The 25,099-nt window shown below is 38.7% G+C and overlaps 1 protein-coding gene across 3 annotated transcripts in view; it reads right to left on the reverse strand.

Annotated features, from left to right (window-relative positions):
• The window catches only part of PIK3AP1 (phosphoinositide-3-kinase adaptor protein 1), a 176,287-nt gene that overhangs the window by 111,639 nt on the left and 39,549 nt on the right, over window positions 1-25,099 (reverse strand). Inside the window, exon 1 of one of the 3 annotated variants that reach the window (XM_082406517.1) lies at window positions 2,269-2,343. The exons of 1 other annotated variant lie outside the window; for it this stretch is intronic. Coding sequence is in view for 1 of the 2 variants with exons in the window: in XM_082406516.1 (XP_082262642.1) it covers window positions 1,927-1,939 (13 nt within the window). In the remaining variant the exon portion in view is untranslated. Of the gene's footprint in view, window positions 1-1,926; window positions 2,055-2,268; window positions 2,344-25,099 lie in introns of those variants that run through there. One more of the 3 variants, XM_082406516.1, reaches the window with a different exon arrangement.

The raw sequence follows: 25,099 nt of genomic DNA on the forward strand, positions 1-25,099 counted from the left end.
CCCTTTCTCTGCGAGGCCTAATCTGGCTGCCTCCTTTAAAAGTATAACCCCAACCCACTTTACCTCTCCACTGTTTTTCCACTGCACTTATCTTATCATGTACTTTCCTTATTAACTGTATTGCCTGCCTTCCCCCACTGCTCCATAAGCTCCATGGGGTCATGGCTTATGTCTGTTTTACTTACTAAATATACACCTGACACCTAGAACTGTGACTGTATTCGGTTTGTTTCTGGTTTTTAATTTATTTATTTTTGGCTCCGTCGGGTCTTCGTTGCTGCACACGGGCTTTTCTCTAGTTGCGGCGAGCAGGGGCTACTCTCCGTTGTGGTGCGCAGGCTTCTCATTGCGGTGGCCTCTCTTGTTGCGGAGCACGGGCTCTAGGCACGCGGGCTTCAGTAGTTGTGGCATGCAGGCTCAGTAGTTGTGGCTCGCGGGCTCTAGAGCGCAGGCTCAGTAGTTGTGGCGCTCGGGCTTAGTTGCTCCGTGGCATGTGGGATCTTCCCGGACCAGGGTTCGAACCCATGTCCCCTGCATTGGCAGGCGGATTCTTAACCACTGCGCCACCAGGGAAGCCCTGTATTTACTGAATGAATTGATTCCCTCTAGATAACTCCGCATGGGCTTCCGAATGGAATGTGTGGACTATGAACCTACTATTACCTTATTCACAGTACAGGTTCTTCTAAACCTGGAGAGAGCCCAGCTAGAGAGCCAGGAGGCTAAGGTTAGCTACCTTCCCACTTCCCGTAAATAATGAGCCTGCATCACCAAATCTAACAACTGTCTCCATTGGCCTTTTTTTCCAAAGCACCATTAGAAGGCTCAGGGGATCTGGGGAGAGCTGGCTCTTCATTCTAGCATCTGCCCATAATTTCTCCAAGAACAGCACCTTCTCCCAGCCAACTAGATTTTATTTTTCAAGAAGCTTTTACATCCTGTTTCCACATGTTATCTCTACTATAACATCATAAGATGGGATGGGGAAATACAAGTAAACCAATTTGCAAACATGGTAACTCTAATCTTCTCATCTAGTAATTCCCTGTTTACTTATTGCTTGCCTTCACAGACTATAAACTCCTTGAGAGCACAGATTAGGGTGTCCTGGTCACCACTGAGGATATATTTAGGTGCACATTGTCCATTAAATTGTATAGTTAGTGCTCATTAATTGTCTCTATTCTCATCATCATTGCCGTGTTTGTCCTGTATCTCAGTGAGTGAGTGACTTGCCAAGTGTACACGCCCATGAACCAGAAGGGAACCCAAGGCTAATCGGAAGAGACTCTTGGCACCTTTCCATGGGTCGATTACCCAGTCACCTCCACCTCTCCCCAGTCCCCAAAGTTCTGCAAAGGACATAAGAAAAGTAAAGCTAAAGGAATGGTGTTCCCAGAGTCCTATGGAAATTCTAGACAAAAACAAAGCCCAGGAGGGTAGAGGAAGCGGGCTTAGGAAGGTGGCCCAAGGGCCCATCTCCAACCTCGGACTGTCTGAGCTCCCCCTATTGGCCCGATGGGACCCGAAGAGAAGCATTTCACCGGCCGAGAGACAAGTCGGCTCTCCACCTACTTTAAACTTGACTCTCGGCTCACAGAGTTACGACAACAGGGAGAACGACCCTCAGAAGCTCGGACCAGTGCTGGAGGGAGAAAAGGAGACTTAGAAGACGGGGGACAGGGGAAGGTCGGCAGGGGCTGAAGAAAATCGCGCAACAGGCTGGGAAGGGAAACGTGAGAAAGCTGGGGTGGGAAGTTTGCGACAAGGAACAGAGAAAAGAACAGAAAGAACACAGATGCTGCGCCGAGGAAGCAGCCGGATTCGAGAGGGTACAGCGCACGGCAAGAGGCGGCGGGCGAGAGGGCGCGCGGAGGGGAGGCGGAGGAGAGGCGGAGCAGAGGGACCCGGGCCCGGCCTACGCACCTGAGGCTGCCATGCCGCCGGCCGCAGTCCTCCGTGCCCGGCTCACTGCGCGCGGGGCCCGGGGCCGGAGCGGGCCCGGCGGCGTCCCTGGCACGGAACGGGAGGGGCGCCCGGCTCCGCGCAGCACCAGCCGCCTCTCTGGCGCTTCCTCTCGCCGGGCAGCGAGGACTCGCCGCGAGGGCGTGTCCACAGGGCCCGCCCCGCCGGCGGGGCTCGGCCCGCGGCACCTGCACCCCAGGCCGTTGGGGAGGGGAAGTGAGAACACCGTCCACCCCCCGCGCCCCGCCACCGACCGGCCGTCGGCCAGCTCCCCGCGCGGCCCCCGCTCCCCCCATCGCTCACTCAGTGTAGGTAGGAGGCAGGGGGCTTCGTGCGTCCCACTCCCCGTGAAAACAGCCGGATGGGCCACCAAAGGGCAGCCTGAGGTAGAAGGAGCGTTGAGAGACGAAGGAGGGAGAAGGGTTAACTGCCCGGCCTCCGCGACCTGGGGCGGGGGCTGAGCACAGCTGGCCAAGCCATCTCCCCATCCCCTGGGGCTTTCTCCCTGAGCCGCTGCCCCGGCAGGAAGGGGAGGGGGCAGGAAGGGGAAGAGGCACCTTCCCTGGCACCTGGCCCTGGGTGCTTGGCGTTGCCCTTGATTACCCTCCAGTGACCTGCCTGAATTCCCTGGACCTGGTCTCCTGATGGCACATGAACGTTAATGATAATCTCTTATGTTAAATGCATGGTATAGTTATCATTGCTTTTTATGCCTTTGAGGTAGCACCTATCACTGTCTTCAAGTTAGCGCTGAAGAAACAAACCAAATCCCTTGCTCAGACTCCCACAGAGAGTAAATGCTCCCCGAGGTTCCATACCAGGCCTGTCTGAGTCCAGAGCTAGAGGTCTCCCTTAACCCTCACACTCACCTGCCGGCTTCTTGTCCTTCTCCCTTTGCTGCTCCTCTAATGGATCTGAATAGCTCTGTGACCTTGGAATCCTCCACGATGCAGGGTCCAGGGGATGGGTCCAGAGAGCAGAGATGATGGAAAGATAGGGTTCCAGCGCAGGTGGAAAGGAATGAAATGTATTTTAAAATGGAAATATCAGGGTTCAGGCCGACAACTAGTTTTCTACTGTTGCCATAACAAAAATTACTACAAAACTTAGTGGCCTAAAATAACACAAATTTCTCTCACTGTTCTGTATTTCAGAAGTCCAACATGAGTCACACTGGGCTAAAATCAAGGTGTCATCATGGTTTGGTTCCTTTCTGGAGGCTCTAGAAGAGAATCCATTTCCTTGCCTTTTTCAGCTTCTAGAGAAAATTACACACTTTTCTTGATTCATGCCCCACCCCCATCTTCAAAGCCAGCAACATAACATATTTCTGACCCTGCTTCCCTCATCAGATCTCTCTCTTTAATGGCCCCCTTGCCTTCCACTTTTAAAGGCTCTAGCGATTACATTGGTCCCACACAGATGATCCAGGAAAGCCTCTTTAAGTTCAGCTGACTAGCAATCTTAATATCACCTACAACCTTAGTTCTTCTTTGCCGTGTAACAACGTATTCACAGGATCTAGGGGGTTAGGATGTGGACATCTCTGGAGGGGGCATTACTCTGCCTACCACAGACCTGGAATTCTGAAAGAGGAGATGAGCTTGCTACCTGCTCTACCTTATACCTGTTCTCCATGTTCAGGATTTCTCTGGCCTCCACACCAGGTTAGCCATACCCGCTACCCACCCCCAGCCCCCTATCAATGCACTGTCACAGCCCTATACTGTTCTTTAATAGAACTTATATTGATAGTTTTCTGCAATTACAAGTAGCTTCGCATACAAAACCTAGAAGCCTAGCCCTCTTGCAAGCTTACTTACCTACCTACCAAAAGGGCCACTCCCCGTAAAGCTTCTGCCACTTGTCTCCTTGGGCCATTTTGAGCAATGGCAGTGCCCATTTCCAGGCTGGACCTCAGGTTCAGAGAAACGAAATGTTGGGCATCTGCTATGTGGCCAACTCTGCTCAGAGGGCTGTCACTTATTCAGCTTTCATGAATCTTTACCTGAAACCTGTGAGGTAGGCATATTATTATGATCCCATTTTACAGGGGAAGAAACTAAGTCTCCAAAAAGGTAATTTGCGTGATCCATGGTCACTTATTTAGTAAGTGTCAAAGCTAGATTTTGAATTCAAATCCATGTGCTACACAAGAGCTGACTCTCTTGTCGTGCGTTGTGATTCAGAAGCCACACCAGCTATTCCATGCCAATTCCATGATCTCCAAACCAAAAGTGACCTTAGTAACAGGAAAAAGGAGTGTTGTAGAGATTGCTGGTTGTACACCCAATATCTATTGTCCTTAGTAACAAAATCACAGTTTTATCTGGAGGCAGCAATATGCCCCACTAAAAGATTCCACTCCCCAGCCTCTGTTGCGACAAGGTGCTGACAAGATGAGGAGGCAGAGGCTGACAAGATGTAACTGGAAGTCATTAGCTGGGGCATCCAAGAAAAAGTTCTCTACAGTGTGCTTAATTCTGCTGCCAGATATCCCTTTTGCCTTTCTCTCTCTCTTTTAGTGCCTTCTTGGAATGTGAATGGATGGCTGGAGATCCAACAGCCTTCTTAGATTTTGAGGTGACCACGTGAATGGAAGCCACACACTAAGGACAGTAGAGAACAAAGATGGGCAGAATCTAGTTCCCTACTGACCATGGAGCTTCCATATGAAATCCAGGGTTCCCATATTCAAATTCTTTTACGTGAAAGAGAAATAAACACATCTCTGTCTTGCTAGAGCCATGATTATTTGTGTATTCTGCTATGTGTAACCAAACCTAATTCTTTACTGATAGGGGAATGGAAGCTAACATTTATTGAGCATCAACTATAATTCATGAACTTTCTTATACTATCTTAGTTTAATCCTCACAATAATTCTGAATCATAGGTGTTATCTCCACTTCAGAGATAAAGAAACTAAGATTCAAAGATGTTAGTTTTTTCAGGGTCATTCAAATAGTTAGTATAACTATGATTCAAACCCAACTCAGTCTAAACCCAATGTCCATGGTCTTTCCATGGCACAATGACATAATGGATGACTTCGGAGAGTAAGTTAAAACTACTTCCTGAGGATACTTGGGTGCTGTCAAGTGAGGGGTCCCCCTTGAGTCCTCGGCACTTCAAGTCTCACACAGATGGTGCCTTCACTTGTGCATGAAAGCATATCTTGCACGTTTTCTACTTCTTCCTTCTGAGGCGCTGAAGCAGAAAGTTTAGGCAGCTGTGATAAAAAGTTTAGGACTTGGCCTCATACACTCTTAGAATGTTAAAGCTGGAAAAGACCCTAAGAGGTCATTATTGGACCCATGTGGAAACTAAGGCCAAGAGAGGCAAAGTGACCTTTCTAATATCATACATTGAGTTGGAGGCAGAACCAGGATTAGAATTCTAGTCTTGATTCCTAGTCTGGTGGTTTTTAGCTATATCTGACCACTTATTTTTTTCCCCTATTAGTGAAAGAAAGCAACTGTAGAAAATTCTTTCCTTAATCTGATGTTTCAACTTTGTAGTTCTTTCCCATAAATCTACCATAAGCTCCTAGACAGTTAAATCAACCTCGAATGCCTCGGATAAGCCCCACTTGGTCATGATGTATCATCCTTTTTATATGTTGCCAATTTACTAATATTTTGTTAAGGATTTTTGCATCTGTGTTCATGGGGGATACTGGTCTGTAATTTTCTTTTTTGTAATTTCTTTATTAGTTTTTGGTATCAGGGTTAATCTGGCCTCATAAAACAAGTTTGTAAGTATTCCTTTCCCCTCTATTTTCTAATAGAGAACAACTGCTATTATTTCTTTCTTAAACGTTTAATAGAATTAACCACTAAAACTATCCAAGCCTAAATTTTCTTTTGTCAGGTTTAGCTAGCCAGTTCTTCCTCAAAAGACATAGGGCTATTCATGTTTCACATTTCATCTTGTCCAGTATTGGTAAATTGTATTTTTCAAGGAATTTGTCCATTTAATTTAAGTTTTAAAAATTTATAGATATGAAGTCACTCATATTTCCTTATTATCCTTTTAATGTCTGTAGGATTTGTAATGATAGCCCCTCTTTTATTTCTGATATTGGTCATTGGAGTCTTTTCTCTTTCTCTCTCTCTCAATCTCTCAGTCTTGCTCTCTCGATCTCTATCAGTCTAAATAGATGTTTATCAATTTTATTGGTCTTTCCGAAGAACCAGCTTTTGCTTTTAATTTTTCTGTCATTTGTTTTCTACTTCATTGGTTTGGTCTCTTTATTATTTCCTTCCTCCTATTTACCTTGGGTTCCCTTTGCTCTTATCTAGTTTCCTAAGGTTGAACATTTGGCCATTGTTTTTTATTCCATTCATCTTTTTTTTTTGGAGTCACTATTTTTTTTTACATCTTTATTAGAGTATAACTGCTTTACAATGTTGTGTTAGTTTCTGCCATACAACAAAGTGAAGCAGCTATTTGTATATCTATATCCCCATAACCCCTCTCTCTTGCACCTCCCTCCCATCCCCCCTATCCCACCCCTCTAGGTGGTCACAAAGCACTGAGCTGATCTCCCTGTGCTATGTGGCTGCTTCCCACTAGCTATATATTTTACATTTGGTGGTGTATATATGTCCATGCCACTCTCTCACTTTGTCCCAGCTTACCCTTCCCTCCTCCCCGTGTCCTCAAGTCCATTCTCTACGTCTGCATCTTTATTCTTGTCCTGCCCCTAGGTTCTTCAGAACCATTTTTTTTTTTTAGATTCCACATATATGTGTTAGCACACGGTATTTGTTTTTCTCTTTCTGACTTACTTCACTCTGTATGACAGACTCTACGTCCATCCACCTCACTACAAATAACTCAATTTCGTTTCTTTTTATACCTGAGTAACACTCCGTTATATATATGTGCCACATCTTCTTTATCCATTCATCTGTTGATGGACACTTAGGTTGCTTCCGTGTCCTGGCTATTGTTAATAGAGCTGCAATGAACATTGTGGTACATGTCTCTTTTTGAATTATGGTTTTCTCAGGGTATATTCCCAGTAGTGGGATTGCTGGGTCATATGGTAGTTCTATTTTTAGTTTTTTAAGGAACCTCCATACTGTTCTCCATAGTGGCTGTATCAATTTATATTCCCACCAACAGTGCAAGAGCATTCCCTTTTCTCCATACCCTCGCCAGCATTTATTGTTTGTAGATTTTTTGATGATGGGCATTCTGACTGGGGTGAGATGATATCTCATTATAGTTTTGATTTGCATTTCTCTAATGATTAATGATGTTGAGCATTCTTTCATGTGTTTGTTGGCAATCTGTATATCTTCTTTGGAGAAATACCTATTTAGGTCTTCCACCCATTTTTGGATTGGGTTCTTTGTTTTTTTGATATTGGACTGTATGAGCTGCTTGTATATTTTGGAGATTAATCCTTTGTCAGTTGCTTCATTTGCAAATATTTTCTCCCATTCTGAGGCTGTCTTTTTGTCTTGTTTATGGTTTCCTTTGCTGTGCAAAAGCTTTTAAGTTTCATTAGGTCCTATTTGTTTATTTTTGTTTTTATTTCCATTACTCTAGGAGGTGGATCAAGAAGGATCTTGCTGTGATTTATGTCATAGAGTGTTCTGCCTATGTTTTCCTCTAAGAGTTTTATACTGTCTGGCCTTACATTTAGGTCTTTAATCCATTTTGAGTTTATTTTTGTTAAGAAGTGTTCTAATTTCATTATTTTACATGTAGTTGTCCAGTTTTCCCAGCACCACTTATTGAAGAGGCTGTCTTTTCTCCATTGTATATTCTTGCCTCCTTTGTCAAAGATAAGGTGACCATATGTGCATGGGTTTATCTCTGGACTTTCTATCCTGTTCCATTGATCTATATGTCTGTTTTTGTGCCAGTACCATACCGTCTTGATTGCTGTAGCTTTGTAGAACAGTCTGAAGTCAAGGAGCCTGACTCCTCCAGCTCCGTTTTTCTTTCTCAATATAGCTTTGGCTATTCAGGGTTTTTTGTGTTTCAATACAAATTGTAAAATTTTTTGTTCTAGTTCTGTGAAAAATGTCATTGGTAGTTTGATAGGGATTGCATTGAATCTGTACATTGCTTTGGGTAGTATAGTCATTTTCACAATGTTGATTCTTCCAATCCAAGAACATGGTATATCTCTCCATCAGTTTGTATCGTCTTTGATTTCTTTCATCAGGGTCTCATAGTTTTCTGCATTCAGGTCTTTTGTCTCCTTAGGTAGGTTTATTCCTAGGTATTTTATTCTTTTGCCTGGAATGGTAAATGGGAGTGTTTCCTTAATTTCTCTTTCAGAGTTTTCGTTTTTAGTGTATAGGAATGCAAGGGATTTCTGCCCATTAATTTTGTATCCTGCTACTTTACCAAATTCATTGATTAGCACTAGTAGCTTTCTGGTAACATCTTAAGGATTCTCTACATATAGTACCATGTCATCTGCAAACACTGATAATTTTACTTGTTTTTTTCTGATTTGGATTCCTTTTATTTCCTTTTCTTCTCTTATTGCCGTGGCTAAAACTTCCAAATCTATGTTGAATGATAGTGGTGAGAGTGGGCACCCTTGCCTTGTTCCTGATCTTACAGGAAATGGTTTCAGTTTTTCACCATTGAGAATGATATTGGCTATGGGTTTGTCATATATGGCCTTTATTATGTTGAGGTAAGTTCCCTCTATGACCACTTTCTGGAGAGTTTTTATCATAAATGGGTGATGAATTTTGTCAAAAGCTTTTTCTGCATCTATTGAGATTATCATATGGTTTTTATCCTTCAATTTGTTAATATGGTGTATCACACTGATTGATTTGCATATATTGAAGAATCCTTGCATTCCTGGGATAAACCCCACTTGATCATGGTGTATGATCCTTTTAATGTGCTATTGGATTCTGTTTGCTAGTATTTTGTTGAGGATTTTTGCATCTGTGTTCATCAGTGATATTGGCCTGTAGTTTTCTTTTTTGGGGACATCTTTGTCTGGTTTTGGTATCAGGGTGATGGTGGCCTTGTAGAATGAGTTTGGGAGTGTTCCTCCCTCTGCTATATTTTGGAAGAGTTTGAGAAGGATAGGTGTTAGCTCTTCTCTAAATGTTTGATAGAATTCGCCTGTGAAGCCATCTGGTTCTGGGCTTTTGTTTGTTGGAAGATTTTTAATCACAGTTTCAATTTCAGTGCTTGTGATTGGTCTGTTCATATTTTCTATTTCTTCCTGGTTCAGTCTCGGAAGGTTGTGCTTCTGTAGGAATTTGTCCATTTCTTCCAGGTTGTCCATTTTATTGGCATATAGTTGCTTGTAGTAATCTCTCATGATCCTTTGTATTTCTGCAGTGTCAGTTGTTACTTCTTTTTCATTTCTAATTCTGTTGATTTGACTCTTCTCCCTTTTTTTCATGATGAGTCTGGCTAATGGTTTATCAATTTTGTTTATCTTCTCAAAGAACGAGCTTTTATTTATTTATTTATTTATTTTTATACAGCAGGTTCTTATTAGTCGTCAATTTTATACACATCATTGTATACGTGTCAATCCCAATCGCCCAATTCATCACACCACCACCACCGCCCCCCCGCCCCCCCGCCGCTTTCCCCCCTTGGTGTCCATACGTTTGTTCTCTACATCTGTGTCTCAATTTCTGCCCTGCAAACTGGTTCATCTGTACCATTTTTCTAGGTTCCACATATATGCGTTAATGTACGATATTTGTTTTTCTCTTTCTGACTTACTTCACTCTGTATGACAGACTCTAGGTCCATCCACGTCTCAACAAATGACCCAAATTCGAAAGAACCAGCTTTTAGTTTTATTGATCTTTGCTATTGTTTCTTCATTTCTTCTTCATTTATTTCTGATCCGATCTTTATGATTTCTTTCCTTCTGCTAACTTTGGGGTTTTTTGGTTCTTCTTTCTCTAATTGCTTTAGGTGTAAGGTTAGGTTGTTTATTTGAGATGTTTCTTGTTTCTTAAGGTAGGATTGTATTGCTATAAACTTCCCTCTTAGAACTGCTTTTTCTTCATCCCATAGGTTTTGGGTCATTGTGTTTTCATTGTCATTTGTTTCTAGGTATTTTTTGATTTCCTCTTTGATTTCTTCAGTGATCTCTTGGTTATTTAGTAGCGTACTGTTTAGCTTCCATGTGTTTGTATTTTTTACAGTTTTTTGCTTGTAGTTGATATCTGCTCTCATAGCATTGTGGTCGGAAAAGATACTTGATACAATTTCAATCTTCTTAAATTTACCAAGGCTTGATTTGTGACCCAAGATATGACCTATCCTGGAGCATGTTCCATGAGCACTTGAGAAGAAAGTGTATTCTGTTGTTTTTGGATGGAATGTCCTATAAATATCAATTAAGTCCATTTTGTTTAATGTGTCATTTAAAGCTTCTGTTTCCTTATTTATTTTCATTTTGGATGATATGTCCAATGGTGAAAGTGGAGTGTTAAAGTCCCCTACTATTATTGTGTTACTGTCAATTTCCCCTTTTATGGCTGTTAGTATTTGCCTTATGTATTGAAGTGCTCCTATGTTGGGTGCATAAATATTTACAATTGTTATATCTTCTTCTTGGGTTGATCCCTTGATCATTATGTAGTGTCCTTCTTTGTCTCTTGTAATAGTCTTTATTTTAAAGTCTATTTTGTCTGATATGAGAATTGCTACTCCAGCTTTCTTTTGATTTCCATTTACATGGAATATCTTTTTCCATTCCCTCACTTTCAGTCTGTATGTGTCCTTAGGTCTGATGTGCGTCTCTTGTAGACAGCATGTATATGGGTCTTGTTTTTGTATTCATTCAGCCAGTCTATGTCTTTTGGTTGGAGCATTTAATCCATTTACATTTAAGGTAATTATCAATATGTATGTTCCTATTACCGTTTTCTTAATTGTTTTGGGTTTGTTATTGTAAGTCTTTTCCTTCTCTTGTGTTTCTGCCTAGAGAAGTTCCTTTAGCATTTGTTGTAAAGCTGGTTTGGTGTTGCTGAATTCTCTTAACTTTTGCTTGTCAGTAAAGGTTTTAATTTCTCCATTGAATCTGAATGATATCCTTGCTGGGTAGAGTGATCTTGGTTGTAGGTTTTTCCCTTTCATCACTTTAAATAAGCCTTGCCACTCCCTTCTGCCCTGAAGAGTTTCTGCTGAAAAATCATCTGATAACCTAACGGGGATTCCCTTGTATGTTATTTGTTGCTTTTCCCTTGATGCTTTTAATATTTTTCTTTGTATTTAATCTTTGATAGTTTGATTAATGTGTGTCTTTGCATGTTTCTCCTTGGATTTATCCTGTATGGGACTCTCTGCGCTTCCTGGACTTGATTGACTATTTCCTTTCCCGTGTTAGGGAAGTTTTCGACTATAATCTCTTCAAATATTTTCTCAGACCCTTTCTTTTTCTCTTCTTCTTCTGGCACCCCTATAATTCGAATGTTGGTTCATTTAATATTGTCCCAGGGTCTCTGAGACTGTCCTCAATTCTCTTCATTCTTTTTTCTTTATTCTGCTCTGCAGCAGTTATTTCCACTATTTTATCTTCCAGGTCACTTGTCCATTCTTCTGCCTCACTTATTCTGCTATTGATTCCTTCAAGAGTATTTTTAATTTCATTTATTGTGTTGTTCATCATTGTTTGTTAGCTCTTTAGTTCTTCTAGGTCCTTGTTAAACATTTCTTGTATTTTCTCCATTCTATTTCCAAGATTTTGGATCATCTTTACAATCATTACTCTGAATTCTTTTTCAGGTAGACTGCGTATTTCCTCCTTATTTGTTTGGTCTGATGGGTTTTTACCGTGCTCCTTCATCTGCTGCATCTTTCTCTGTCTTCCCATTTTGTTTAACTTACTGTGTTTGGGTTCTCCTTTGCTCAGGCTGCAGTTTTGTAGTTCCTACTTCTGGTGTCTGCCCCCAGTGGGTGAGGTTGGTTTGGTGGCTTGTGTAGGCTTCCTGGTGGGAGGGCACTGGAGACTGTGTTCTGGTGGGTGGGGCTGGATCTTGTCCCTCTGGTGGGCAGGGCCACGTCCGGTGCTGTGTTTTGGGGTGTCTGTGAACTTAGTATGAGTTTAGGCCATTCATCTTGTATAATATAAACATTTAAAGCTATAAATTTCCCCCATTCAATATTTTAGCTGCATCTCCCAAATGTTTATATGTTCTGTTTTCATTATAATTTAGTACAAAATATTTTCTAATGTCTCCTGTAATTTCTTCTTTGAGCCACGGGTAATTTAAAAGTGAGTTCTTCTCCAAATATTTGATTTTTTTTAAGCTATCTTATTGTTGATTTCTAATTTAGATCCATTATGGTCAGAAAGCAGATTCTGCTTGTGGATATACATATTACATGCATGTACATGTTATCTTTATGACAACTATAACATAAAGTAAGGGGCTGAGGGGAGAGTAAATGGTTCTAAATAGTGGCAAATTTCTTAAATTTTATGAGATGCAGTAAAATATCAACTCTAAGCAGACTGTAAAAAATTAAGACTGCACAGTATATTTTCATCCCTAGAACAGCCACTAAAAGTTAATTTTTAAATGTATGGCTAAATAGTCAATAAATAAATTGGAAAGGAATTCTTAAGTATAGCTAATAAATGCAAGTAGTCAGGAAAGGAGGAACAGAAGAGCAAAATACAGAGGGAACAAACAGTAAATAAATAATAAAATGGTAGAACTACATATTAATAATTACATTAATATTAAGTACATTAAATGTAATAATTACATTATATTAATAATTACATATTAATAATTACCTTAAATTACATATTTTCTCTTTATCTTTGGTTTTCAGCAGCTTGACTGTAATAAGCTCAGGTGTGGTTTTCTTTGTATTTATTCTGCTTGAGGTCAACTGAGCTTCCTGAGTCTGTAATTTTATGTGTCTCACCAAATTTGGGGAAATTTCATCCATTATTTCTTTAAATATTTTTTCTGCCTCATTCTTTTTTTCTTCTCATCTGGGATTCCATTAACACATGTGTTAGACCTGTTGGTATTATCCCATAGGCACTTAAGTCTTTGTTCACTTTTTTTTTCAGTCTTTTTTCTTCAGATTGAATAATTCCTATTAATCTATAGTCAGTTCACTGACTCTTTCTGCTGTTGTCTCCAAAATGCTTTTAAGCCCAACCAATGAATTTTTCAGTTCTAGAATTTCAATTTCTTTATTAAAATGTCCAATTCTCTCCTGATAGTTTCTCTTTGTTCAATCACTTTGAGTGTGCCTTTCTTTACATCCTTGAATATAGTTATAATAGCTGTTTGAAAACTCTTGTCTGCTAATTTCAACATGTACTACATCTTGGGGTCAGTTTTCACTGACTGCCTTTTCTCCTGATGGGGATCCCATTTTCCTATTTCTTCATGTGCCTAGTAATACTGGATGGTACCCTAGACATTGTAAAAGATACTTGTAGAGACTCTGAGTTCTATTCTGCCTCTGAAAAGTGTTTTTCTAAAGTAGGGAGTTATTTTGGCTGGACTCAAACTGCCAACTCTGTCTTCTCCATTGTGGTGAGTAACAGCAGAACTCTCTGTCCAGTTCTTTTACCCTTAGCTGGGCTGCACAGAGTCTGCCACATATAGGTGTAGTTCAAGAGTTAGCAGACCATATCACCCTTCCTGAAATACTCAAGACTGCTAGGTGACTGAGAAGAATCATACCGTGAAAAGAGAGTGACAAGCAATGCACCCAAATGTTGTGTTTTCTGGATCAGTACAATTTTTTTGTTTCCAATCTTAAAATTTTTTTAGGTAAGGACATTAAAAAGCAAAACAAAATCTATCAATATTATCACTATCATTTCACAAGAAAGGAAGGGGATTTTAACACCAAAAAAGTAGAAACAGTATGATTTCAGAAAAAAAAAAAATTTAAACTGAATATATGTGGTGTTGTTAAAAATTCACCACATTATATTATTTTTCTCCCTTCTGTATGACTTGATGAAAACTCCATCCCAGGTGAGTCCCCAGCCTAGGAAGGGAAGTTGAGAATTTTTGTGATAAGAGCACAAAGTATCTCAATGTTTGCCATTGTTTTAAAGTAAGTTTCAAAATAGAAGATTCAGGACAGTGTTTCCCAAACTTCAATCATGTGAAAACACCATCACAAATATTGTCATGGCTGCATTTCACCTGCTTTATTTACTTTTAATACTTTATTTGAGTCATTTGTTTACTTAAGTTTATTTTAAAATGAAAGCCTTATATGAATACCATAAATGGAAAAACAGTATCCCTTGCCATAAAATCAAGAAAACACAAATGCTGGAAGGTCCTTAGCCTGCAGCCAACTCTCTGTTGAAAAGGTAGATTAGCAGATATTAGGGGTTCAAGTCACACCCACACCAGAATGAAACTTTCTGTTTGATTTAACTTCAAGGACGAAAAGAGAATTGAAGGGAATAATTTTCTCATTATGTAATTAAATGTCATTTAATGCATTGTCCATGTACCATCTAAAATCATCTCTTTTGCCAACTAATATTGTCTTGGTAGATGGTCTATAGAATCAAAGGTGTCATCACATAGTAATTTGGAGCATTGGCTAAATTAAGAAAAAAAAGATTCAGCAGAGGTTTGGGTAGGGTTTGGAGCTCCCCTCTCTTGCTCTCTCCTTTCTGAGACAATGCCCCTCCCTTTCCAGCTGCTGTATCTTTTGAGTCTTCAAAACAGTTTGACTGTACCTCTACTACCAAATATCGATGAGCTCTATTATGTGGATATTGTTTATTAATAGGCAATTGAAACTGTTGGTTTATACTGCACTTGATGTAAGAATCTGAGCTCTTATTTAACAGCAGTCTGCCAATAGTTTAATCCATTTCACATACATGCACAATGTGACTCTATCCTTAAATATGTAAACTCTATTTTTAAATTTATTGATTGATTGATTTTTGGCTGTGTTGGGTCTTCGTTTCTGTGCGAGCGCTTTCTCTAGTTGTGGCAAGCGGGGGCCACTCTTCATCGCAATGCGCGGGCCTCTCACTGTCGTGGCCTCTCTTGTTGCGGAGCACAGGCTCCAGACGCACAGGCACAGTAGTTGTGGCTCACGGGCCTAGTTGCTCCGCGGCATGTGGGATCTTCCCAGACCAGGGCTCGAACCCGTGTCCCCTGCATTAGCAGGCAGATTCTCAACCACTGCGCCACCAGGGAAGCCCGTAGACTCTATTTTTAATACACCTTTCTAAATATTTAATAGTCTATCGGAAATTATAGCATGACATTTCTGTGCCCTGATTTTTTATTCTTGATCAGTGGCAGATAGCAAAATATTTGCTATCTATTTGATTCTACTAATAGTAAAGTCCATAACTACTCACGGCTCCTATAAGGGCTTCTCATAAACAACTGCTGCATAACAGATAAATCAATGCGTGCTTGCCTCCACCAAAAAGAAGTTGATAGATGAAATAAACTTGTGGATACAGAGCAAGAGTGAAATGCTGCAAACATATTAGCTGATCCTGTTGATTTGGGGGGAAATTAAACAGTCATTTATGCCTATTAAATTAAGTCTATCTAAGCCTCCTTGTAATCGTATCTATTATAAATTTTTTTTAAACTTTATTTCATTAAAAAAAAAAAAAACAGTTCGACTGTGTATGATCTACCTGAATTTTAGCTGCCTCACAGGACACAGACTGGGGCCGGCTCTCTGGCAAAAAGCCATAAAACTGAGAAACCCAGTGCTGTTCCCTTCTAAATGTTGACTCCCCTCAGTGTCTGCCTGCTTCCTGTTACTCTCTAGAGCATTTAGGTACTTGTTGTTTCTGTTTGTTTTTCCCAGAGTTTATCACACTACCTGTGGTAGGATTGTTCCAATAGAGCTACTCCTCTATTGTCAGATCTAAAATCACTAGCATCTTGAGCCCAGTAAAGAGATAGATCAGCTGGACAGTTGCCTGAGATGCCACTCTGTAAGGAATGCTAAAACATCACAGGAATATATCAGAAATATGGTAAAAGAATGAAATAATGCCATTTGCAGCAACATGGATGGACCTCGAGATTATCATATTAAGTGAAGTAAGCCAGAGAAAGACAAATATCATATGAGATCACTTATATGTGGAATCTAAAAAATGATACAAATGAACTTATTCACAAAACAGAAATAGACTCACAGACATAGAAAACAAACTCATGGTTAACAAAGGGGAAAGGGCATGAGGAGGGATAAATTAGGAGTTTAGGATTAACATATACTTAAAACTATATATAAAATAGGTAAACAACAAGGACCTACTGTATAGCACAGGGAACTATACTCAGTATCTTGTAATAACCTATAATGGAAAAGAATCTGAAAAAGAATATATATATATAACTGAACCACTTTTCTGTACACTTGAAACTAACACAACATTGTAAATTAACTATACTTCAATTTTAAAAAACTGAAAAAAAAAGAAATATGGTGCCAATTAACTCAGGTTTCCACAGGTTACTCCTTATGTAATAGATGAAATACAAATTGTTTCTTCTGTTGCCTAAGTAAACACAGTCCTCAAGTAGACATTTAAGAACTTGAAACGTCCATTGATTCAGACATATCTTACTCGTTCTTTCAAAAGTTGCATAATACTCCATGGTACCATAATATATCAACTGTCTTCTACTGATGCAGCTCATGGTAAATTCTTATTTTTCTTCAGGTGAGGTGCATCTTTTTGCCTCTACAAAGCCAGGCCACAATAAATTTCCTTGAGTGCTAGCTTCAGCAGCACACATGCTAAAATTGGAACCATACAGAAAAGATTATTAGCATGGCCCCCAACACAAGGATGACACGCAAATTCATGTAGCAGTCCATATTTTTAAATAAATAAATAAATTTCCTTGAACATATTTCTTTATGTACTGGTGTTATCTTTCTGTAGGAGAGATTACAAAAAATAGGATTGCTGGGTTGAGGGATATGTGAATTTTAAAACACATATTGTTGTAATACTTTCCAGAAAGGCTGTAGAAATTAGCATTACAACCCATATTGATAATCTCACCAGTATTTTTCATTTTTGACAGTCTAATGGATCAAAATGCTGTATTCTTTATTGTACTAATTTGAATTTTCTTGAACACCATTGAGGTTGAGAATCTTTTCATATTGCTGATGATTTACTTTTTTTTCTGGAATTGCCTGTTGAATGCTTTGTCAAATTTTAATTGGATTGATTGTCTTCTTTCATTTGGTTTGTAGGCGCTAAGGTACATTAGCAACATTTGTCCTTTGTTATCTATATTTTAAGTATTTAGTCTGTCATTTGTCTTTTGATTTTGTTTATAGTTTCTTTTGCTATAAAAAATATGTTCACTTTTAAGAGGTAATGTATGACTATTATTTTCAGGTAGTGACCCTTAGTGTTTCTGGATTTTACCTTTTCCTTCAGAAGGTCTTTTTTACTTTATGATCTTATAAATAATTCCTCGCATTTGTATCTAATATTTTTATATTTCACATTTAGACTTCTAATCCATCTGGAGTTTATTTTTGCATAAAATGTGGGGTAGAAGTGTAACCATGTTCTCTTCCAGATGGATAGTCAGTTCTGCCAGCACCATATATTAAGTAAGCCATCTTTCTCCCTCTAAACAAATGTTATTTTTATTTATATTAAGTACCCCCTTGAATTTGTTTCTGGAATCTTTCTTAGGTTCCACTTGTATTATTTATTCCTATGCTATGAATGGTTTTATTATAATAGCATTACAGTAAGTTTTATTATCTTGTATATAAGGTAGGAATTGTGTTTAGCTAGTAATGTAGATACAAATAACAGAAGCTTAAACAAGAAATAAGTTTATTTCTTTCATGTAAAAGAAGTCTGGCATAGTAGGCCAGGGTTGGCATGGTAGCACCATGTTCATCAAGAATCGAGGCTCCTTCTATTACTCTCCTCAGCCATCCTTAGCAGTGGCTGCCACCCTCAATATTGCCTCATGCTCCAAGATGGCTGCTGAAGCCCCAGCCATATATTCCTTATTCCAGTTAGGAAGCAAGCAGAGTGGGGAAGAGCAATAAGATAACATGCAGCTGTCTGACCTCCTTTTTAGGAGCTTTTCTGGAAGTCCCACCTAACAGGTTTATTTATACCCCTATCTGAAAGGGAAGCACAGAAATGAAGTCTTTCGTAGCTGGATATTGAGTGTGAACCTAGTTAGTCTCAGCCCTCCCTCCTCCCATATCCTTTTTAAATTTTTAAAAATTATTCTCAAACATGTTTTTTAGTTTATAGACTATTTTTTCCAACAGTTTTAGATTTACAGAAAAACTGGGGAGATGATACAGAGAGTTTGCATATACCCTCTTCCCAAATACTCTCCCACCACCACACACACACACACACACACACACACACACACACACAGAATTTCTATTATTAACATCTTGCATTAATATGGTACATTTGTTACAATTAATGAACCAATAGGATAACATTACTATTAACTGAAGCCAATAGTTTATATTAAGGTTCTCTGTGTTGTGCATTTCTATGAGTTTTGGCAAATGTGTAATGCCTTGTGTCCACCATTACAGTATCACACAGAATCATTTTACTATACTAAAAATCCACTGTGCTCCACTTATTCATCCCACCCCTAACACCCCTGAACTCCTGGCAATCACTTATCTTTTTAGAGTCTCTATAGTTTGCCTTTTCCCAAAGTCATACAGTATATAGCCTTTTCAGACTGGCTTCTTTAACAGCAATGTGCATTTAACTTTCCATCATGTCTTTTTGTGGTTGAGAGCTCATTTCTTTTTTTTTTTTTTTTTTGAATTGCTCTCAGAATTCTTTTGAAAGTGTGATCCATTTTGTTCTTTATCCTAAATAGCGTATCACTTGCAATGCCTGTGAGCTGTTGGAAGGAATTTTTTCTTTTCTTTTTAAATTATTTATTTATTTATTTATTTATTTTTGGCTGTGTTGGGTCTTCGCTTCTGTGCGAGGGCTTTCTCTAGTTGCGGTGAGCGGGGGCCACTCCTCATCGCGGTGCGCGGGCCTCTCACCGTCGCGGCCTCTCCTGTTGCGGAGCACAGGCTCCAGACGCGCAGGCTCAGCAATTGTGGCTCACGGGCCCATTTGCTCCGCGGCATGTGGGATCTTCCCAGACCAGGGCTCGAACCTGTGTCCCCTGCATTGGCAGGCAGATTCTCAACAACTGCGCCACCAGGGAAGCCCAAGCTCATTTCTTTTTATCACCAAATAATATTATATTGTATTGTATGGATATATCAGTTTGTTTATCCATTCACATATTTATGCACGTCTTGGTTGCTTCTAGTCTTTAACATTTATGATTAAAGCTACCAGAAATATTCGTGTGCAGGTTCTTTTGTGGACATAATTTCATCTCAATTGGGGAAGTACCTAGGAGCACAATTGTTGGATTGTATGGCCAGATTATGTGTAGCTTTGTGAGAAACTGCCAAACTGTCTTCCAAAGTGGCTGTACCATTTTGCATTCCTATCCACAATGAATGAGAGTTCCTATTGCCCTGCATCCTCTCTGGCATTTGGTATTGTCAGTGTTTTGTATTCTAGCCATTCTCATAGTTTTGTGTTGGTATTTCATTATTGTTTTAGTTTGCAGTTCCCTAATGACATATGCTGTTGAGTATCTCTTCATATGCTTATTGGCCATCTGTATAACTCTTTTGGTGAAGTGTCTGTTCAGATCTTTTGCCCCTTTTTTCAATCAGGTTGTTTGTTTTCTTATTGTTGAGTTTTAAGAGTCTTTTTGTATGGGTCTACGTTTGGACTCTCTATTCTGTTCCATTGATCTATTTGTCTATTCTTTTGTCAATACCACACCATCTTGATTCCTGTAGCATTAAAGTAAGTCTTGTCAGTTCTCCAAATTTGTTCTTTTTTTAGCATTGAGTTGGCTATTCTCAGTCTTTTGCCTTTCTATATAAACTTTATAATAAATTTGTTGATATCCACAAAAAATAAAAAACTTGCTGGGATTTTGATTGGGACTAAATTGAATCTATAGATCAAGTTGGGAAGAACTGATATCTTAACAATATTAAGTGTTCCTATTCATGAACATGTAATATTTCTCCATTTATTTAGCTCTTCTTTGATTTCTTTCATCAACGTTTTATATTTTTCCTCATATAGATTCTGTATATTTTTTGTTAGATTTATACCTAAGCATTTCTCTTTTTTTTCAGTGCTAAGGTAAATGGTATTGTGTTTTTAATTTCAAATTCCAATTGTTCACTGTTGACATATAGGAAAGCAGTTGACCTTTTATCTTACAATCTTGCTATCATAGCTTATTAGTTCTAGGAGTTTTTGCGTCGATTCTTTGGGACTCTCTACATAGACAATCATGTCATCTGTGAGCAAAACCAGTTTTATTTCTTCTTTACCAATCTGTATACCTTTTATTTCCTTTTTTATCTTTTTGTATTATCTAGGACTTCCAGTAAAATGTTGAATAGGAGTGGTAGAGGGGACATCCTTGCCTTGTTCCTGGTCAGGGGGGAAAGCATCTATTTTCTCATCATTAAGAACAACGCTGGCAGTGGGAAGCAGCCACCTGGCACAGGGAGATAAGCTCAGTGCTTTGTGTCCACCTAGAGGGGTGGGATAGGGAGGGTGGGAGGGAGACGCAAGAGGGAGAAGAAATGGGGATAAACGTATATGTATAGTGATTCACTTTGTTATACAGCAGAAACTAACACACCATTATAAAGCAATTATACTCCAATAAAGATGTGGAAAAAAAAAAAAAGAACAATGCTGGCAGTAAGTTTTTCTAGATGTTCTTTATTAAGTTGAGGAAGTTCTCCTCTAGCCTTAGTTTGCTGAGAGTTTTTATAATGAATGAAAAATAGATTTTGTCAAATGCTCTTTCTTCATTTATTGTTGTGGCCATATGGTTTTTCTTCTTTAGCCTGTTGATGTGATGTATTATATTAATTGATTTTTGAATGTTGAACCAGCCTGATATACTTGGAATAAATCCCACTGGGTTGTGATGTATAATTTTTTATACATTGTTGGGTTCGATTTGCTAATATTTTGTTGAGGACTTTTCCATCTATATTCATAAGAGACCTTGGTCCATAGTTTTCTTTTCTTGTAATATATTTATCTGGTTTTGGTATTAAGGTTATACTGGAATCTTACAATGAGTTAAGAAGTGTCCCCTCTGCTTCTATTTTCTGGAAGAGATTATATAGAATGGGTATCATTTATTTTTTAAATGTTTGGTAGAATTCACTAGTGAACCTATCTGGGTCTGGTGCTTTCTGTTTTGGAAAGTTACTAATTATTGATTTGATTTCTTTAATAGGTATAGGCCTGTTTAGATTATCTTTTTCTCCTTGCATGAGTTTTAGTAGCTTCTATCTTTCAACGAATTAGTCCATTTCATCTAAGGTATCAAATTTGTGGGCATAAAGTTTGTTCATAATATTCTTTTATTGTCCTTTTGTTGTCTAGTAGAGATGACTCCTCTTCCACTTCTGATATTTGTTATTTGTGTCTTCTCTCTTTTTTAAAAAATTTAACCTGGCAAGACGTTTATTGTTTTTGTTGATTTTTTTCAAAGAACCAGATTTTTGTTTCATTGCTTTTTCTCTCTTGTTTTTCTGTCTTCATTTTATTGATATTTGCTTTAATTTTTCTATTTCTTTTTTTCTGGTTGCTTTAGACTAGTATTTCTTTACTTTCTCTAGTTTCGTAAAGTGGAAGCTTAGATTATTTTTTTTTCTTTTGAAAAATTATCTTTATTTAGAGGTAGTTCAACTATCTTTTTTTTTTTTTTTCAGTTTAAATACATTGTTTAATTTTTAAAAAAATACACAGTGTTAAAACTGAGGAATCCACTATTCTAGTGGGAGACTCCAGTAGATTTTCTAAGAAATGGACAGGTCCAGCAGGCAGAAAATCAGTAAGGACATACTTGAATTCAACAGTACCATCTATCAACTGGATATAAGTGACATTTATAGATTATTTCATCCAACAACTGTAGAATATACATTCTCCTCAAGCTCACAACGGAACATTCACTAAGATAGACCATATTCTGGGGCATAAAAAAACACCTTAACATAATTTTTTTTTAAAAGCACCTTAACAAATTTAAAATAATAGTAATCATACAAAGTTTACTTTCATTCACAATGGAATTACACTAAAAACCAATAACAGAAAGATGGAATGTAACAAAATATTTTGAGTTTAAACTACACACTTCTATGTAACACATGAGTCAAAGTCTTAGAAGTTTAAACTTTTTTTGAATTAAATTAAAAAATCTATAACATCAAAATTTGTGGGATACAGTAAAAACAGTGCTTAGAGGGAAATTTGTAGCATTGAATGCATATATTAGAGAATAAAAAAGATCACAAATCAAGCCAATGGTCTGTGAGATACTCAAGAGTGAAATAACACAATTAATTATTTTAATATCTGTCCAAAATGTCTTGGAATCACAAGTACCCAGTAATTGCCAGAACAAAAAAATCATGCATGAAAAATTTTATATATATATACACACACACACATATATACATATATATACATATACATTAGAGGATAAAACAAATTACCCTAGTTTTATTGTCATTTTAATGAAAAAATAAAGAGAAAGAGCTAGAACCAAGAACAGAATTAAGTATAATAGCTAATTAGAAAAAGTATACCTTTGCCAGTAATAACTCCCTGGCTAATATAACAAATTAATATTGTTATTTTCAATAACACTAAAAACATAAATATAGAGGAAAAAAACCAAAGTGCCTATGACTTCCTGAAAAAAAAATCTTTTCTAAGAGCTATAAAAACTTGAATAAATGAGTAAATAGACCACTTTGTAGATAACAATAAGCAATAGCTTTAAAAAAATGGCAAGGAAGCTTAGATTATTGATAGATCTTTCTTCTTTTCTAATATATACATACAATGCTATAAATTTCCCTCTAAGCACTCTTTTTGCTACATTTCACAAATTTTGATAAGCTGTATTTTCATTTTCATTTAGTTCAAAATGTTTTTTAAATTTCTCTCGAGATTTCTTCTTTGACCCATGTATCATTTAGAAGTATGTTATTAAATCTCCAAATATTTTGGAATTTTCCAACTTATCTTTCTGTTATTCATTTCTAGTTTAAGCCCATTGTGGTCTGAGAGCATACTTCTATAGGATTTCTATTCTTTTAAATTTGTTAAAATGTGTTTTATGGCCCAGACATTTATTTTTATATGAACTTTCCAATCCCTTTGTCCAGTTTATTTTTTTTAGATGAAACAAGATTGGCAAAATGTTGATATTTGTTATCTGTGCATATGTGAAAATTCCATCATAGAAAGCTTTGTAAAAATTACTTGAAAACAATAACAGAGTTTCTGACACATAGTAAGGGATAAGCCATCATCATCACTATCATCATCAAACAAGACAGTTGTGGGTCTTTGTGTCTCCTCCATCTTCAAATTCTTCCTCTCCAGACACTCTGTCCCATTATTTTTTTTCTTTAATTTTTTTTTTAGCCTCGCAGCTTGGCTTGCAGGATCTTAGTTCCCCAACCAGGGATAGAAACTGCACCCTCAGCAGTGAAAGCACGAAGTCCTAACCACTGGACCGCCAGGGAATTCCCCACTCTTCCACTTCACAGTTTAGTCATATTTGACTCTACTGATTGTTGACTCCTTGTGTCTTTCTCTGTCTCTGGCTTCTGGGCCACCATCTCTCCTGGTTTTCCTCCAATCTCTCTGATCTCTCATTCTGTCTGCTCTGTGGACAGTTTTCCTCCTCCTGCTCCATATACATTGGTGTTTCCCAGGGTCTCAGATCTGCTTTTCTTTCAGTGTATACACCGTCATTGGATGATCTCTTCCAGGCAGTCCAAGTTCAATTACCATCCAAATCCTGCTGGCTCCAAAATCTATAACCCCAGTCCAGTTTTCTCTCATACGTTCAGAGACATATCTCCAACTGCTGGCTAGATACTTAAAACTCAATGTTTCCAAAACGGAAATTTATAAACTGGTTCTGATAGTCCCCATCTTGGTGTAGGCACCACCACCTACCCACCATCCACCCAATGGCCTAAGCCAAGAGCCTGGGTCATCCTCTCCTCCTCCCTCTCCTTCATCAACCAGATCCAGTTCCCACATCCAAGAGATATGACTTTCTTTCTGCTTTGATTGCATTCCCTTCTCTCCATCCCCACTGCCTTACATCCTAATTCAAGCCCCCATCACTTCTTCTCTTCTTCTCCTAACTCAAGCCTCCTAACTGGTCTTCCTGCCTGGAGTCTGTCTCTCCCATCTGTTCTCCACCAGAATGACTTTCCAAAGCAAAATAAGCATGTTCTTTGCCTGTTTCAACCCCCTCAATGAATCTTCATAGTAGGTTTTAATCCCTAATTACCTTGTGGTATTTGCCTTCCCTTCCTCACCATCCTCTCTCTCTGCTCCTCTCCACCCCACAAACAACCACCCTCACCTTAAAGCATATTTATAGTTCCCATGAATGGGCCTTGCTGTTTCATTTAGCCTCCACACTTCTGCACATTTTGCTCCCTATGCTGGCACTGCCCTCCCTCCCTTCCTTCCTCAGGACTCCGGTCAGAGAGCCTCTCTCTGGGCACTTTCCCAGCTTAGCTCCCTCCCATTTCCCCTCCCCCACCTCTTGCTACTCCAGCTTGCATCACTCTATGATGGATTCAATCATCCGTCTCCTCCATGGAACAAAGAGCTCCTGAGGGCCCAGACTGTGCCTACAGACCATTGGACCCAACTAACGGGCACATCACAGCTGCTCAGAAAATGTTGGCCAAATAAGTGAAGAGATGCTAACAGGTCAGGAACAGAGGGACAGAAGAGGCAGAATTTGAGAAAATGACAGGAGTGTTTGTTTGCTTTTAGTCATGGGGTGGAGCTCCTGGGCAGCACAATTTCCTTTTTAACACTCAAATATTGATATATTAAATAAATATATAGTTTATATACAGCTATATTAAATAAACATGTAGGTTTAAACTAAATCAGGTATTTTCTTCTACTTGATTCTAGGATAAACAAGTGGTGGCAGGGACCAAAAAATTATGAAAAGCTATAAGGCAAAAACTTAACATTAAG

Source organism: Balaenoptera borealis, assembly GCF_965194805.1.
Source record: "Balaenoptera borealis genome assembly, chromosome: 10".
Lineage (NCBI taxonomy): Eukaryota > Metazoa > Chordata > Mammalia > Artiodactyla > Balaenopteridae > Balaenoptera > Balaenoptera borealis.